The sequence below is a fragment of the Amblyomma americanum genome, chromosome 3 (genome assembly GCF_052857255.1).
Source record: "Amblyomma americanum isolate KBUSLIRL-KWMA chromosome 3, ASM5285725v1, whole genome shotgun sequence".
In the NCBI taxonomy this organism is placed as follows: domain Eukaryota; kingdom Metazoa; phylum Arthropoda; class Arachnida; order Ixodida; family Ixodidae; genus Amblyomma; species Amblyomma americanum.
In genome coordinates, this window is record NC_135499.1 from 137787151 (window position 1) to 137803803 (window position 16653).

The following is a 16653-nucleotide window of genomic DNA, read 5'->3' on the forward strand; positions in this document are numbered from 1 at the left end:
GTCGCCTGATTGTGACGGAGCTCTGCGATGGACTTCACTATTGGTTGCGTATGCATCCGATTTCAGCCAACCGTGAGGTCCTGTCGCCAACCCCGAACGGCCGGTTCGCTTGCCTCAGAAGCTTGAAAGCCGCGGGTATCTGAATGACTACTCAGAAAGGACCAAATGGACTCGAAATGGATAACGGAATATGGACAGCTTATAGAATACGGCCCCTGTAGCATTACCCAAGCACGAAGTGAAGACCATAGTGTAATGCTCAGCTCCTTCTGCGCACCTACCTATAATCTGTCCAATTTGTACACACAGAAGTTTTTCGCACTGACGCTTGCGAGCGCACTCCTTAACTAGAGGTGAAATAGATTGTGCCAAATATTATTATGATGCAGAATGTATCGTTTAACTTCCAATAAGTCCTGAAAGCAGAAATTTGAGATCCCAACATGCTGTTAAAGTCCTGGAATATGTCCTATTTGATTCACTAAAGGCGACATATTTCATTACAAGTTGAAAATTTTGTTAGCAGGTCAGCTGAAGACCATTCTGCTTTACTCAGAGGTTGCCAGACCCCAAAGAGGTTTCGCTTTCACTCCCAATGTAAAATAACTTGGAGTGCATGTAAATTGAGTCAGTGATGACTCCAGCAGCTAGGATGTCACGTATTTAGTTCTTAAATTTCTTAAAATTTGCGAGAGTGTTAAACAGAGCTTTCTCTTGAAATGAGGCTTTAATAATGCGTCGATCGTCTTTTGCAATGATATGTCTGTCCTTTGTGACGACATATACTCGGCGTCCCGGCTAAATCATCCACAAAACTGGCATTCTCAATGAACAATTGACAAGGTATACATCGACAGATGACTCTCTGTGCAGCTTGATCCGTACCTCGTTGCGCTGCGAAGTGCGAGCATTTGACGAAAGCTTCCCTATCCACTTGAGAAGCTACTTTATTGTGGTAGTACGTGCAGTTAAACGTGCGAAAGTTAACCGTGGGATAAGAGATACGCGTTGCGAATTAATTTTGGTCACCTGGAGTTTTTTTTTTTTTGAAGCGGTAGCTTCACTACTAGAGGTAACGGGCTGAGATGGCCGTGTACTTCCCATGACCTTCAAGGCTCAGCCGAGGTCAAACCTTCAGTTTGGAGAACCAGAGGATTCCAAATGGCAAGACCAATGGTCAAGCGATTGTAAAGGTTGAAGCCATACCAAAAAGTCAAGGTCATTTCAAGGCCCCAAGTCTATGCCAAGTCATCACGGTCATCAAGGTCAAGTCAAGGCCAAACAAAATCGGGTCACGTGATCTACTCTTGGCTCGCCTAGGAGCCGAAACGCGGCGTTTACGTGATAGGGTGTGACGTCCCGCCCTACTTAACCGAGTACATAACGGGAGGAGTGCCGGCGCGCCTAGGAGCGAAGTCGACATGCGATGTTCACGTGCTAGGCCATGACGTCATGCATTCAGGCTATCATAAAATGATAGCAGTGGTTTAGCTTTGGTTCAACCGAGGGAGAAGCAGTAGCTTCACGATGGTTTAGCCTGGCAAAGACCAAATAAATGACCAAAGCATTGCATAGCAAGCCTTTTCCAGGCCAAACCATCGTGAAGCTACTGCTTTTCCCTTGATTTAACCAAAGCTAAACAACCGTTAATTTTTTATGCTCACCTGAAGGCGTGACGTCACGGCCTAGCACGTTTTGTAGCAATAGCTGCATTACGGTAGCATTTCGAGCCTTCAGCGTGGCGGCGCCATGGTGGTGGTGGCGCCGCCACCCAGTGGCTGCGCCGCCACGCTGTCACGTGGTTGGTCACGCGGTGCGGAGCAGCTGCCGACGGCGCGGAGCCATGGCTGGTCATGTGGCTCGTCACGTGGTTGGTCACGTGACCAGCCACGTGGTGCGGAACAGCCGCGCCGGCGAAACCGAGCTGCCACAGCTGTGCGCATGCGCCGTGTCAAATCGGACGAAGATAAAGAAGGACCGCCCAGTGAAACGAAGCGGCGAAAAACTGACTTTGCAGTTCAACTGAGCAAGTTTCTTATTCTTATTCTTATAAATAAGAATAAATGGAGAATACCTAAATAATCTGAGATTTGCTGATAACATTGCCTTGCTGAGTCACTCAGGAGGTGAACTGCAAATCATGATCAACGAGTTAGACAGGCAGAGCAGATCGATGGGTCTAAAAATTAACATGCAGAAAACCAAGGTAATGTTCAACAGTCTAGCAAGGGAACAACAGTTCACAATTGGCAGCGAGAGCCTAGAAATTGTGCCGGAATACGTCTACTTAGGGCAGGTAGTGACAGCTGATCCGGATCATGAGAGGGAGATAACTAGAAGGATAAGAATGGGGTGGAGCGCATATGGCAAATTCTCGCAGATCATGAGTGGCAGTTTACCAATTTCCCTCAAGAGGAAAGTGTACAACAGCATAATCTTACCGGTACTCACCTACGGGGCAGAAACGTGTAGGCTAACGAAAAGAGTTCAGCTTAAGTTAAGGACAACGCAGCGAGCCATGGAAAGAAAAATGATAGGTGTAACGTTAAGAGATCGGAAGCGGGCAGAGTGGGTGAGGGAACAAACACGGGTTAATGACATCCTAGTCGAAATCAAGAGAAAGAAATGGGCTTGGGCAGGGCATGTAATGCGAAGGCAAGATAACCGCTGGTCTTTAAGGGTAACGGAGTGGGTTCCAAGAGAAAGTAAGCGTAGCAGAGGGCGGCAGAAGGTTAGATGGGCGGATGAGATTAAGAAGTTTGGAGGCAAAGGGTGGATGCAGCTGGCAAAGGATAGGGTTAATTGGAGAGACATGGGAGAGGCCTTTGCCCTGCAGTGGGTGTAGTAAGGCTGATGATGATGATGATGATGATGATGATGATGATGATGATGATGATGAGCAAGTTTCACTAGGCCAACTTTAGCTATCGCGTCACTCCAGGTTTAACCTGAGCTAAGCTACCGCCAATTTTTTTAAGTGCACTTACATCGCGTAGCATAAACGGCTTTTTCCACATCGCCTGCATTGGAACGTGGTCTTGCATACCTTGGGTTATGGAGCTGAGCGTCGAAGGCACCGAAGTCTCAATTCTTTCTTTAATGCTGAACCACCACATCCAGTAGCTTCTTAAATACAATGCAAGGTAAGTGCTGGCAGGCCGCTATGAGTGCGTGTGTGCCGCATTCTAGAATCTCAACAGTAAAAGCTGTGCCTAAGTCATGAAACGTAGAACGCAAGCAGAACAAGCAAAGCCTCATTGCATCGCTTATTGGCTGTCCAGTAACGCTCCTCGTGGGCTGCGAACTTTTGAAAGCTTAAAGGAGCGACCACTCCCTTTTCTTGTATTGTACCCTCAGCGGCAGATCAATGGCTGTCGATTTCTGCGCTGCTGAGCAAGAGATCACGTATTTGGTCCAAGATGCAGTGGAGGCTGCAATTAGATGGAGGCGGAACACAAAACAACTCGTGTTCTGACATTTTAGTGAGCGTTAAAGAACAGCAGGCAGTCGAAGTTAATCCCGATCTCTCTTCTGCAGCGAATATCATTGCACACAGGGTTGCTTGAGCACGCACAATACGGTAACTAATTTTCTCGCAGACTAGTTGCTGCTCCACTTTTTTGTACTGCAAACCACCCTGACCTGTCACACTTCTAGGACGGACGTGCGTATCACTTGCAATACGAGACGCGGAAAATTTCCTGTGCTGCACGAAAGTTCTATGCGCAGCGCGTGAAACGCTTGGTCTGAAACCCAAGTGGAGCGATGTTTGGCAAGACATGAAATGTTTTTCTTTTGCACGAATTGCGATATGAGTTAGTTTGTGATGACAAGCATTATATTAAATTTAATGACACGGAGAAAACGCTCATCCTCTCGACATGCTGTGCGAAACCGGTGGCGCGATAGGAATATTTAATACTCGGTCTAAGTTAGCAAAAGTAATCTAACACAATCAGGAACAAAGACGCATTTACCTATCTCTCTCAAGAAGTAAAAAAAATGTTAAATTTGGGAATCTTAAAACATTACCTTAACCTCCAATATATATGCACAGATTATAAGTGATCCTTTCTTGTATGAAATCAAGTTTTTTTTTTATATTTGGCTTGAAAAAATACCGTGCGGTCTATTTTTCTGTCAGAAATGCTGGGACCGAATGCAGGCAGGATAGCATTTTCAAATAAAAACGGCTTATAAGCGGTAATAAACTGTGCGAAGTTCGAGACAGAAACGTTATGACCATTCTAAGCAAGAGATCTAGAAGAAACAAACTGAAAAATGATACGAAAAGAAATGCAGTTAAGCGGTGCACACACATGAGAAAAGAAGAAAAATCTATACAAGAATGAAGAGTGGTCCACTTGTGACATTTTGCAAATAGGTTTCAAAAACTATCGAAGAATTTTATAGCTTTATTAATATTAGCTGTATTGCGTGCAAATCTCCTGTGTTGTAACAAAATAAAAGAGTAGTCAGGGAAGGAGAAAATTCAAGCATCTGTGTGAGCTAACACTCCAAGATAAGATGGCACACTTCTCTCACTAAGCATCATCAACTAGTGCTACGTACAAAATTATGTGGAAATTCTGTTTGCTTCTTTGCTTTTTCCAGAAGCCGGATTTATTGTCAACACCGGAACCCTCATCGCAGCGGTCCTGAGTGCGGTTGCCGCTTTCCTTGTGGTCTTTATCGCCCTCATGCTAATCAAGCTTCGGCACAAGTTTATGACCAGTAACGGTATGCACACAACACAATTGATCTTTCCTCTCCACGTGAAGTACTTTGCAGAACATTTTTTTCGTCCGGGTGATGTCATTAAATATCCAAGTCTTTTACTCCTTCAAATTGTCTTGTATTAATCATGTTCTCTGAAAATTAAGTTACCGCTCTCTTTAAAGGCATCAATCATAAAGCGCTCATACGTTCTTTTTCTTTTGTATGCTTTTAGCTAAGTTCTGCGATGATTCACTGCGTGTTTTAGGCTTAGGTTCTTTCTTGCCTTTATGTAATAAAATATTTCTAATGAATTATTCCCGTCAAATCTTGGTGTTCGCTCAAACTCATGCTTTGTTTTACTAGCATGTCGATAGAAATGCTGGGAACAGAGAAGAAGCCCACGACCTGCGTCCGGCATGTTTTTGAAAATCAACTGCACCAAAATTTAATTGAGTGCATATACTTAAATAATTACTAATTTTAAAGTACTGGACGGCATTAAGCACAGAGCTGGGCCCGGTTGAACCTGAATGAAAACACAAAACTATGAAGATAATACTACAGCTGAGGGCGAGAACCTTTTATCACTCAAAAGGCGGACTCTAAATGCAGTGTATTTTTAACTCGCCCTGATCCCGAAACATTTTTGAGCCATTTTGTTTTACTCTTTACTTGATTTCAACGCATGCAGCGATGAATAGATGGAGCCAAGGTGACAGGTAAGTTTCATATGGAGAAAATTAATTTCCACCACGAAGTGAGCACTTTGATGAATATGTCTACAATGTTTTAGTCAACCATTTTTCTTCCTAGCACACGTTCAAATCTAATTGGGCATAAAATATGCGTTTTAGGTTGCTCCTCTTCGTGTTTATGTACCTTTAGGGAGCGAAAAAAGTATGTTTTAAATAATAAAATGGATGAAGCTTTGTTACTTGAATTTTATTTCTTGTTTTGCGCAATTTCTGGGAAAACTTCAATGAAATGCAATCTTGGCCGTCATGTAGAAGTGCATCATATATAATTGGATTATAAAACAACCGACATGTCTTCACCATTCGAAAATATACTATTGCATTAGTATACTGCCCGAAATTCGTGTCGCGATCTGATATCCTGAACGAGTATTTTATTGAGTATGCTCTTCCATAGTTCACATCTTATGCTGAGTCCTGAGTTAGTCACTATTAATTTGTGTTTGCAGCTACGTTTGCCTGAGGAGGCTGATCATTACACTGCACCTGCGCGTATTTTCTTATTTGTCTATTTTTGACAAAAATGTTGTTTCGTGAAGCTCATACAACTTGCTTTGAATGTTGCACCTTGCCAGATCACATTCCAGCTATCCAGCTGAAAACGAAGACCTGAACACTGATCTCAGAGGTAAGAGAACAGAGAATGAAATATATATTTTAATTTCGTTTTTAATCAATTATCTTTCAACCATAAAATGATTACACTAATTTTTCTCACTGATCAACACCTCCAACTAAGAAAAAAAAATTCTCTATGCTTTCCTTGGTTTTGATGACTGTTGGCTTCTGTCATATACGCACTGTATATATATATAAAGGAAGGTAACAGTGATACTTAACCAGAATAGCATGGGTAATGTTTTTATTTACTATTGTTATCAATTGTATGTTCTAACAGATGATTAGTAGTGTAATCATTTTTTACCTATAAGAGTTTTGAACACTCTGGAGGTAACGCAACAGGCGATATAAATATACTCGAAAGCTGATCATCCCTCGCGACATGGGGACGTAGTGAATTCGACCCCCCCAACAGCATGTGGTTGTTTCTTGTTGAACTTTCTAGTCAGTTTTATTTTAGGCAAACAAGTGATTAGGCTACTGATTTACCATTGGTCAACAAAAGAAATACTGGTAACAGTAAAAAATTTTCCTTTGATACGAGTCTCTTAATGAGCACATCGTTTCCTTATCTTTGCGCATATATATATATATATATATATATATATATATATATATATATATATATATATATATATATATATATATATATATATATATATATATATATATATATATATATATATATATATATATATATATATATATATATATATATATATATATATATATATATATATATGAGTACGTTTATCTTTCTGCGCTATATATATAAAACTGCGTGAAAGCTTGTCCATAGGTAAAGAAAAAAGTTATTAGAGGCATCAATATTTGTATAATTGTTACCTTATAAGAACTAGAATGCACTTGAAGAAATTGCGGTCTGCTTGCCCTTGCCATAAATATGTACTGGAGGGAAGCCAGGTGAAATAATTGAAAAAAAGGTCCCATATTGAGGAAATGCGCGAATATGTTTGCAATGCCACATTCACAATGCATCAGGCACGCCTGTGTCAAAACATCAGATGGCATCTTTTGTAATTTACACCGCAAGCTATTTTCTCTTTTTTCTTTTACCCAAGGTAGTTGTCCGCTGCAGCTACGTTCTCCACGCGTTCTCTACGCGTTTAGAGCAGCGGCGCCACCTATTGGAGTCAAATCAATACTGACGCGCGCTTGCGTGCTAGGAAGTCGGCGCCAGATGGCGCCTGCTTCCGATTTTTCCCTAACTTTTCCCTAACGTTTCAGGGACGCTGGCTCTGGTTACGGGCAGTGGGCAGAACGTTGCGAATTTACGATGTCGACCCAGGAAGACTTTATGAATTGAAGTGCCGCAAAATAAAAAGCACATTTAGAAAACTTCCCCGCTCGAAGTTAATACTAAACAATGATGACTCCATTCACTAAAATCTGCTACGGAGTTTGAAAATTGGTTTCAAGGAAAGGACCACGGACAGGACGAATTTGTCTTTAACTACGAAGTTCCTGAGAAAGCTGTGTAGCTTTCATTTGTAGCCGTATGGCTGCGCTTGGGCGGATGACAATCAGTGATTGCTCCCTTATTACAAGGAAGAAATAGGGCATCGTAACTGTCTCAGTTCTCCTCAGTTCTCTGTGGACACACCAAATGCGCCGTAAGAAAGGAAGACGGTAGAAGTGAAATAATAAGGGAAGAAATAGGTGCCGTAGTGGAGGGTTGACCAATAATTTATACCGTCTGTAGATTTTGAAGTTGTGCTGACAATGCATAGCACGCGGGCACTTTTTTGCGTTTCGCCTTCATCAAAACAAGGCTGCCTCGGCTGCGATTCGATGGAAGCGAAAAACACAGACAGTGACAATCCCAGATTCTTTAGGCGAGCACGTTCAAAATAGTATTTTACTCCGCGCCCTAATTCTGGACGTGAAGCAAGAGGCAGCTTTTCTCTGTCTCTCTCTTTCCCGCTTGAAAAGAAAAAAGAAACCTTATTTTGTATTGTAGATCTTGTAATTTCTCCATTTGTAGATTCTTGTTCGACAGCTTTTTTGCTAGGCTTGCTTAGGCTTGTTTGCATGTGTTATCTTGGTGAACTGTGAAGCAGCACGCAGAAAGAGAAGGAAAACGTCTGAGTGGACTTTACAACCCCTGCTTCTCCCTGTCTGCGTGTTTCTTAGCCCTAAGCTTCTCTGAGGTCAGAAAGAATGTCAGAAACGTAAAGACCGTTATCTTGGTCGCAACAAGCTTTTCTGGAAAAATACAGCGCGGTGGGCTGTTACACGAGTCATAGAGCAAGATTCAAGCATAGAATCTCATAAATAATTAATTGGAAAGCAAGTTGTGCACCCCCAATTAGTGAGATGTTGCATTTTCGGATGACTTTTCATGGAGTGCACAAGTGGACCATGCGGTTGCTAAAGCCGGCAGGGTGCTGACTTCCGTTCAAAGAAATCTAAGATGTTCGCAGCGAAACCTAAAGAAACCTGCTGTATTTACCTCTGTCAGACCTATCATGAAATATGCTATTCTTGTAAGGGACCCTGCGCACCAATCTTTAGTAATTTCGAGAAAATTCACAACAGAGCAGGAAGGTCCGTCCTGGGAACCTACGGTAGAAAAGTAAGTTATACAGCAATGAAAAAAAAATATCCAGTTGAAGCCCATTAATTATGCTTGAAGTTGCGACTGGAGCTTTTGTAATTATATTTTATGAAAAAAAAACGGAAATTAATCTTGTGTGGTGGGACTCCGCCTTCTTTAGCGGGACTTACAATCACGATACTAAAGACTGGCTCACATCTGGCTCACATCATACGAGCGGGTGTGCATATATAAAGTGGGACGATGCTGCCAATTTGAACAACGTCCATTTTTTATTTACCTGGCGTTGCCAACGTTTCGTTTCGAAACCACGAAGCAGACTTCTCAGCGTGGACCGATTGCAAGGCGAAACACGGTCCCCAGTCTGTCAGGGTCAGCAGGCTCTCGCTCTGAGCGACGGCAGTGCTGCTGCGCTAATGCCCTTCTTCTTCTTCACTCTTGAAATATATTTTAAACAGCTCTTTTATGGTTCTAAACAGAACGAGCATTCCTACAACATTCCAGTGTACAGTACCAGGGCTAACTTGTTTCCCAATTTCTTTTTTTTTTGGTTTAAACTGTGCGACTATGCAACCTGCCTTCAGATATGCAAGAGTGCGCCACAAATGAACGTGTTTTTTTTTAACTTGTTGCCCCTGTGCTATAACGCCTGCGGGCAATGCGGGGTAATTGTTAAATAATAAATAAGGGATGATGGCTTTCCTCCTGCTACGAGTCTACATATCGCACAACTTGCTATTACAGTCGGTAGAAAAAATTTACGGATAGGGGGTGCACGTAAAACTATTATTTCACAGGAGTCATGCAAGATAATTACCTGAATCGCTTTCATTATTTATGGGATACTCATGTTCCATCACCTGGCGACAGGGCGATTCAGTCGCAGGGCAACTTCGATAATACGTTTGTTCCCAGGCGTACACAAACAAACTTTTGGAACACATTTAGAGACACAATGATCCAACTCAATAACTCAGGTGGAGGAACTGTCGACAGGCCACTGTAAGGCTAATCCCGATTGCGCATTCACACCTCCACCACCCTCCACCCTGTACATATCTGCTGCACATAGGCGCCTTAAGGCTGGTTCACACGCAAGGGAATCGCCGAATTGAGCGAACAGTGTCGCGGCGCTGCAAGCGTTCCGCGAGCTTTCGTGTCACATGCGTCGTTGGTGCCCCACTGCTGCGAAAACCAATGTTGCTGGCAAAAAATACGCGCTTGCAACCAGTTTCGACGGCCTGCAAACACCGAAATGCGTATTATATAAGCATTATTTGGTCATTTGTTCTCATAAATATATTTAAATAAATTTAAATATTGCGTTTTAAGGATTCATCACCACCCAAAGGGCCTCTTTGGACATCTTACTCCTGATGTTTTTGCCTTTAGCGTCCCATAGCAGCGGCCACTTTGAGAATTAGAAATAAAGAATTGGTTAAACAACTAGCGTGACATGTTGTCGATTGCAAGTGCAGCAAGGAAATAAATAATGGCCTGTGCGCAGGCTTTCCTGCACTAGGCTGTATTAGTCACGTGGCAACGCCGGGCCGTCACTGGTTCAGAAGCGGTGCTGCCGCGCTGCCACAGCGAACTATTTCCAACTTGCCCGAACCTCGCCTCTCCAGCCGCTTGAGAGAGGGTGCACGCACCGCGGCGGCGGGATTCGCGAGCGTTTCGCTTGCATGTGAACCAGCCTTTACAGGTGATGAACGCGGTCTTCTAACAAGGAGAGTCTGCTAGAAGAGCCTTCTTCACGGACATTCATGCGGTATGTTATACGCAAAGGTACATCCGGCTTCAAAAGTACGCGGGGGAAGCGAATGGTGAAAGAGACTCGCACCAGACACTGCGTGTAACCTGAAATAGAAGTGCAGTCGGCCCTTTAGGGCGGCAACGCGCAGCAATTCCTGTATTTTTTAGCTGTGCGCATAGGCCGCACAGAAACAGATTTCTAGTGTGTAGTGTGCCATGCAAACTTTTGGTGCCTATAACATCGACCATTCACCTTGGAATCGTTAAGCACATCACTACAAGTCGTCACTGAGGTATTTGAGCATCCGCCCTTCCCTCGTGCCACAATGTGCTGCGCTCCAAATGCTGAAAAGAAAATACCTGGTTCGGCAAGTCGAGATATTCTCAGAGTTGACCACATCAACATGACAGCAATACATGGTCTTCAATGAGTTGTACGCATTTTCACTCTGACTATTGTTTGAACTGTTCGTTTACAAAAATAACAATGCGCCATTACTTTGAAAATAGTTCGTCCCCAGGAGAAGTGTGCTCTATTAGAGTCGCCTAAATTATCGGCTTTTACATTAACTAGACACGACCCCAAGCCGCTCTTTATTTTTCCTATCTTACCGCACTCTGCAGTAGCTCATTACAATTAGTTTCAAGTTAAGTGGAGGATATTACGAGGAGAGCCACAATATCATGAATGTTTCGCTCTTTTGGGGGTCACTTGAACCATGCTTTAAGGGAAGAGATGAAGAGAATGAAGAAAAATTACCACTAAGAGCTTGTTTGATCCGCGCCAGTTTCGCAAACCACAGGCCCTTAGCATTAGGGGCGCATGCCTAATGTTTTTTCAAGCAAGGCAGTTGTTGTTTATAATATCTTCTTCTACGCAGCCACGCAGATGCCCGACATGATCTCCTCCAAGGACGCTGTTCTTGTGAAAGCAGGCGCTGACGGCACTTCGAAGATCGCTCGCTCCAAACTGCAGCGCGCTCCATCGCCGTCCTAACCCTGGTCACCGTTCCCGCTGCCTCGCGGCACGCGTCTCACTCCTCACCAAATCCACAAGAAGGGGTCTGCGCTGTGCTTGGGAGGCCCGCCACCATCGTTACCATCGGTCGTCGACAAATGCTCAACCTCGCGTCGTGCCTTAAAGAAAGCCGCTGTCCTTCGCGCCAGTACGTTGAGACCCTGTTCGGCGTTAACGTATGTTCAACTGCGCTCTGTCAGGAGTGAAAATAAAGCGAAATGAACGACGACGACGCCAGCCATCTGGATGCTTTTCATTGTACTTGAAATATCTCGCTGCGGCATAGGGTGGCTCGCAGTAATCAAATAAAAAAAAAGGGGGGGGGGGTTGCAGATGCACACAAGCGATACGATGGGTGCAACTGCTTCAGAAACGCATTTCCCCTGACTGCCCAAGAAAACCTCTGTGTCACTACCGAGGCAATCTTCTTCTTGGTCTTCTATTTGTAACTGTCCTTCCTTCCTCTTCCTGTTCTTCCAAGCTCTACCTGGATAGTATGAATAACTTGTATGCCTACGTTCGCAGCAAAATATGCAGTGTGTGCGGTAAGTTGTCAAGCATGCAGTGTGTGCTTTAAATAAACAGGTTGTTTTTATTGTTATCCAGGCGCCCTCTGTATTCCGAAATGGAGATGAGTCATCGCGAATCACTTATATGAATGTGGGACAACATTCGTCACACAAGCCCTAGTATATATGACACTAAAAGGGACATTTGATCTTTTACAGCGTTCAAATGCCCTCTTCAGGAACAGCGACATCAGGCCTTTTTTTGTTTTTGCTCTGGTGTCTTCATTACAGTGTGTACATCGTTCCTGCCGAGAAACTACGGAAAACAGGAGAAATGAATAAAAGTTGGGAATTTCTGTTTGCGTTTTTGCTTGCGCATGTGGTACAGCGTTCAAAGGTATATACCTCTATTCATATACAAGGGTCTAAATCTGAAAGGCTGCAAGGTGTTTACAATGTCCCATCACACTGTACTGTACTGGCATTGTGAAATGAAATACTAACAGCGGAAAAAAGATTTTGCTTGACGGTGACAGAATACTAGCGGGTTTAATTATCACAACTATGGCGCGAAGATCGCCGCATGGAAGTGTTTATTGACTATGCCTCTATTTTTTCTTCAGCAGCTAATATAATGTTTAATATAATATATAATATTATATTAGTTTTCTGCGCCACAGTTAGGCTGTTTGCGTTTAATTTGACGTTGATGGTACGCTCCGTAGTCATATATGGCGTATAGGCCCAGCAAGCGAATCGTTTGCATGGCAAGATAAGGAAGCCACGCCACTAATATTGAGAAAGGAATCCATGTTCTGATCTCTTGGCCACTCCCTGCGTTAATGTTTTCAGGAATCGTGAATAACCCTATCACATAAGGGGAGTAAATATCAGCGACCGAAAGCAAATGAGTACTACTGTTCATATTTCAGTCGATTTGGAGGGGTATCGCAGGCAGTAAGCGAATGCTCGATAGAGAAGATAGTTCCAAGCAAGTAAAACAGTACGCGCATGCTATGGTTCAACGTAACAGAAGACTGCAAACACGTTATTATTTAAATAGCTTTATTGCACTGCAGCCAATGTCAACATCAAATACCGCTAGTATTCCCAAAGGGGAAATACAGGAAAGCTCTAATTTTGCAAATTATGACATTTGGCGCTGAAACTTGGAAACTAGCGAAAAGGCTTCAAATTAAAGGGATGGGAGACTTTAGAAATAGTAATAACAAAAAATGCTGTACCAATTGTATGTTAAAAGTCATGTTGATAAAACTTTGCACAACAAAGTCACAGGAGGAGTAGTACGAAGGAGATTAAAATTTGTAGATAAATTGCATTAGGTTTACTTATAAGAATATTTTGCGCGCCTTAGTACCTCTTCCTCTGAAATACTTTTTTACACAGTGCTAAAATAAGCAGTGTAGAAAGGCCCATTTATATCACAGACTTGGAACCATATTTGGAAACCTGAAATAAAAATCAGCGTTTCTAAGTTTTCCTGTCTTCACTGCAGTGACATTACGGAGAGCAAACAAATAAAATTTTCTAAAAAATTAGGGAACGGTGTGGAATGTTTCCCCGATACCCTTTTGCCAAGGATTTCACTCCCAGAGAACTTAGCTCAAAACAGGAGAAATCTACCTATCAGAAATCGGTAGGTATGCAGTGGAAAGGGGATCGAACTCAAAACCTCTGGAATGCGAGGCCGATGGCCTTGTCACTGGGCCACAGCCACCTTACTTAGTGAGTTCACTAACTGAAAACAAAGAAAAATTTAGGAAATGTACTTTTGATTGGCGGTTTATAATTTTAATCCCAGGTCTATAAGATAAGTAGGCGTTTCCACACTGCTGATTTCAGCGGTGAGTAAAGCACAATTCGAGATATAGCACAGACGTAAAAGCATAAAATAATTATGTAAATATATTGTAAGCTTTACGTTCTTCGTTAAATACTTCTGTGCATTATTTGTGTCAACATTCATTACCCTAACTTTGATTACACTATCCCTCGAGCAAATTTATTTTTCCTGCATCTAAATTTTCACGCAACTTAAATAGTGCACAACAGAGCGAGCTGTACAAATGAAAATTGTGGGTTAATGTTAAGAGATGGAAATAAAGAGATGTAAATCAGCAAACAAACATGAGTTAGCGGTTACCTAAATTATAAAGAGATCAAGAAATAGAACGTAAAGTAACTATATAAGATTAGATTTGCGATCATGCGGTGACCGCAGCCGGCTCAGAACAAATCTAATCTAACTGGACTGATGAGGGTGATGATGGATATACTGTATCTTACCTTCGTCTGAGCATTTAATGGAACGCTGTAAAGCTGTTGCATTACTTGGTGACATTATATGCATCTCATTTTATTACCGGTTCCTTACAGAATGTGTACTGCATGTGCGGTGAAAAGAAAAGTGCGCTGCCTTGCTTTTGAAAAAGGCACCAAATTTTACTTCGAACAAAGGTCGAGAAACCTTCTATCGTGTTTTTATACGAACTAGGAAACTAATTAAAGGATTTAAAAGGACGAAATGCATTAAAGGATATGATTGTAATAGGAATGAAATAGTGGAGCGGTGCGGTTGAGGGAGTACGCAGGTTTTCTTTGTTGCTGTAACTGGAAGGAAACACTCCACTTCATGAGGGATTTATTCGTGCGTGTGTGCACGCTTCCATACATTTGCGCGTGCGCGCGTGCGTGCGTGCGTGCGTGTGTGTGTGCGTGCGTGTGTGTGTGTGTGTGTGTGTGTGTGTGTGTGTGTGTGTGTGTGTGTGTGTGTGTGTGTGTGTGTGTGTGTGTGTGTGTGTGTGTGTGTGTGTGTGTGTGTGTGTGTGTGTGTGTGTGTGTGTGTGTGTGTGTGTGTGTGTGTGTGTGTGTGTGTGTGTGTGTGTGTGTGTGTGTGTGTGTGTGTGTGTGTGTGTGTGTGTGTGTGTGTGTGTGTGTGTGTGTGTGTGTGTGTGTGTGTGTGTGTGTGTGTGTGTGTGTGTGTGTGTGTGCGTGCGTGCGTGCGTGCGTGCGTGCGTGCCTGCGTGTGTGTCTTCTTTGTGGATGTAGGAAGAATGGAAAGTGGGAAGACACGGGCTTGTCTACTGGAGAGCTAGACCAGCCCATGTATTTCACAGGGAAAAGAAGCAAGAGCTAACAGCCTGCAAAAATCAGTTTTGTCTCCGCTCTTCCATTAAGAATGATGATTGACATTCTTTGTCGCCATCGATGACACTGGTTTTTCAGTAGAACTACTTCTATTTCAACACGCACTAACCCACTTCCAGCTATATGAAGATGAAAAAGTTTCCTAGCAACCTAGGTGAACCCCAAAAATCATCATGCTCTCCCTGGCGCTATCAGGACGCTTCGGCTAGCAGAAAGAAACTAAACAGGTCCTTCATTCGAGGCCGCAATAAATGTGGTCTCACGGCATGTACACCCTGCGCCCTTCTCAGATTCGTGGGCAAGATAAACAGAAGAGAAAGATTAGAGGTAGATAAAGCAAGTACACGTTTAACCAAGAGATCCCAGGCGACCCTCGCCGGAGGTAGGGGCGGATGCTCTCCGCTATTACTACGGCGCCCTCTGGTTGCGAGAATTGAAACTGTAGTAACAAGAGGAAGTGGAAATGAAGGCAATGAAAAATAAAATAGCGATATCAGGCATTGCTTCGCATATTGAAAGAAGAGACAGTCAAATTATCTGAAGTAGGAGCATTAAACTGCAAAAAGTGAGTTGGAGCTTTTGGAAAACTGGTTGTATTTGACTTGGTTGGTCAAAGTCCCTCAGGATATGAGGGACGGCGTAATGGAAGGCTCCGGGTAATTTCGGCCACCTGGGGTTCATTAACGTGCACTGACATCGCACAGTGCGTGAGTCTTTAGCATTTGGACGAAATCCCCTTCAGATTTTCAAAATGCTCTAGAAACGCGAAAACTTTATGGAACGGCGTCGTACAAGCGATAGTATACCCTTTGTAACGGTGTATTGCAGCACGGCGACGTAGTACATGCAATCTTCTTACGTCGTTTGGGCCCCTTAATTGACTGGTTTATTTGTTGATTCGTAGTTTTGGACCTTTTTGCATAAGAAGGGGTGGCAAATATTACTCATTCTAAGTGGCTTAGCGGGATCATTATTGCGCCAAGCGCTTTAAGCAAGGCGGAAGCTTCACTAGATTTTTAGAAAAAAAGTGAAAAATCGTTCTCAGAAAAGGAAAGACCGCAGTAAGTGTCTCCCTACTTGCGGGACACCTTAACCGCGCCTTGAAAGAAGACGTGAGAAAGGGAGTGAAAAAAAGGAAGAGAGAAAGAGGTGCCGTGTACGTAAAGAAGGGTAGCAATATAGTTTCTTCCGGCTGTGGATGAAAATGAAAAATGGTTCCGAGAAATTGAAAGAGCGCAGTAACTGTATCACTATTCCGGTGGATATCTTAACCGCTGTGTAAGAGAAAGAATGAGGGAAGAAGCTAGAAAATGAGTAGAGAAACAGGTTCTGTTGTGGAGAGCTTCTCTATTAATCTCCATCACCTGGGAACCGACACAAAGTTTTTGGGTTACCGTTTTTTTTTTGCCTTGAAATATGCTTACGGGCATTGCAATCATTAAAATCAGGTTGAAACAGCAACGCGCTGCGCGAATATTTAGTTAACAAAAATTTTCTGCACGCAGTTTTGGTCTTGGCGCAAGCGCTGAA

The 16653-nt window shown here is 43.0% G+C and overlaps 1 protein-coding gene across 2 annotated transcripts in view; it reads left to right on the forward strand.

The window, feature by feature from the left end:
• Nucleotides 1-12313, forward strand: part of LOC144124982 (synaptogenesis protein syg-2-like) — a 114772-nt gene extending 102459 nt beyond the window's left edge. Inside the window, exons 10-13 of one of the 2 annotated variants that reach the window (XM_077657979.1) lie at nucleotides 4615-4740; nucleotides 5411-5438; nucleotides 6050-6102; nucleotides 11310-11840. In XM_077657979.1, the coding sequence (XP_077514105.1) occupies nucleotides 4615-4740; nucleotides 5411-5438; nucleotides 6050-6102; nucleotides 11310-11425 (323 nt within the window). In that variant the 3' untranslated portion in view covers nucleotides 11426-11840. Of the gene's footprint in view, nucleotides 1-4614; nucleotides 4741-5410; nucleotides 5439-6049; nucleotides 6103-11309 lie in introns of both variants that reach the window. The other variant, XM_077657981.1, reaches the window with a different exon arrangement.
• Nucleotides 12314-16653: the final 4340 nt, after the last annotated feature.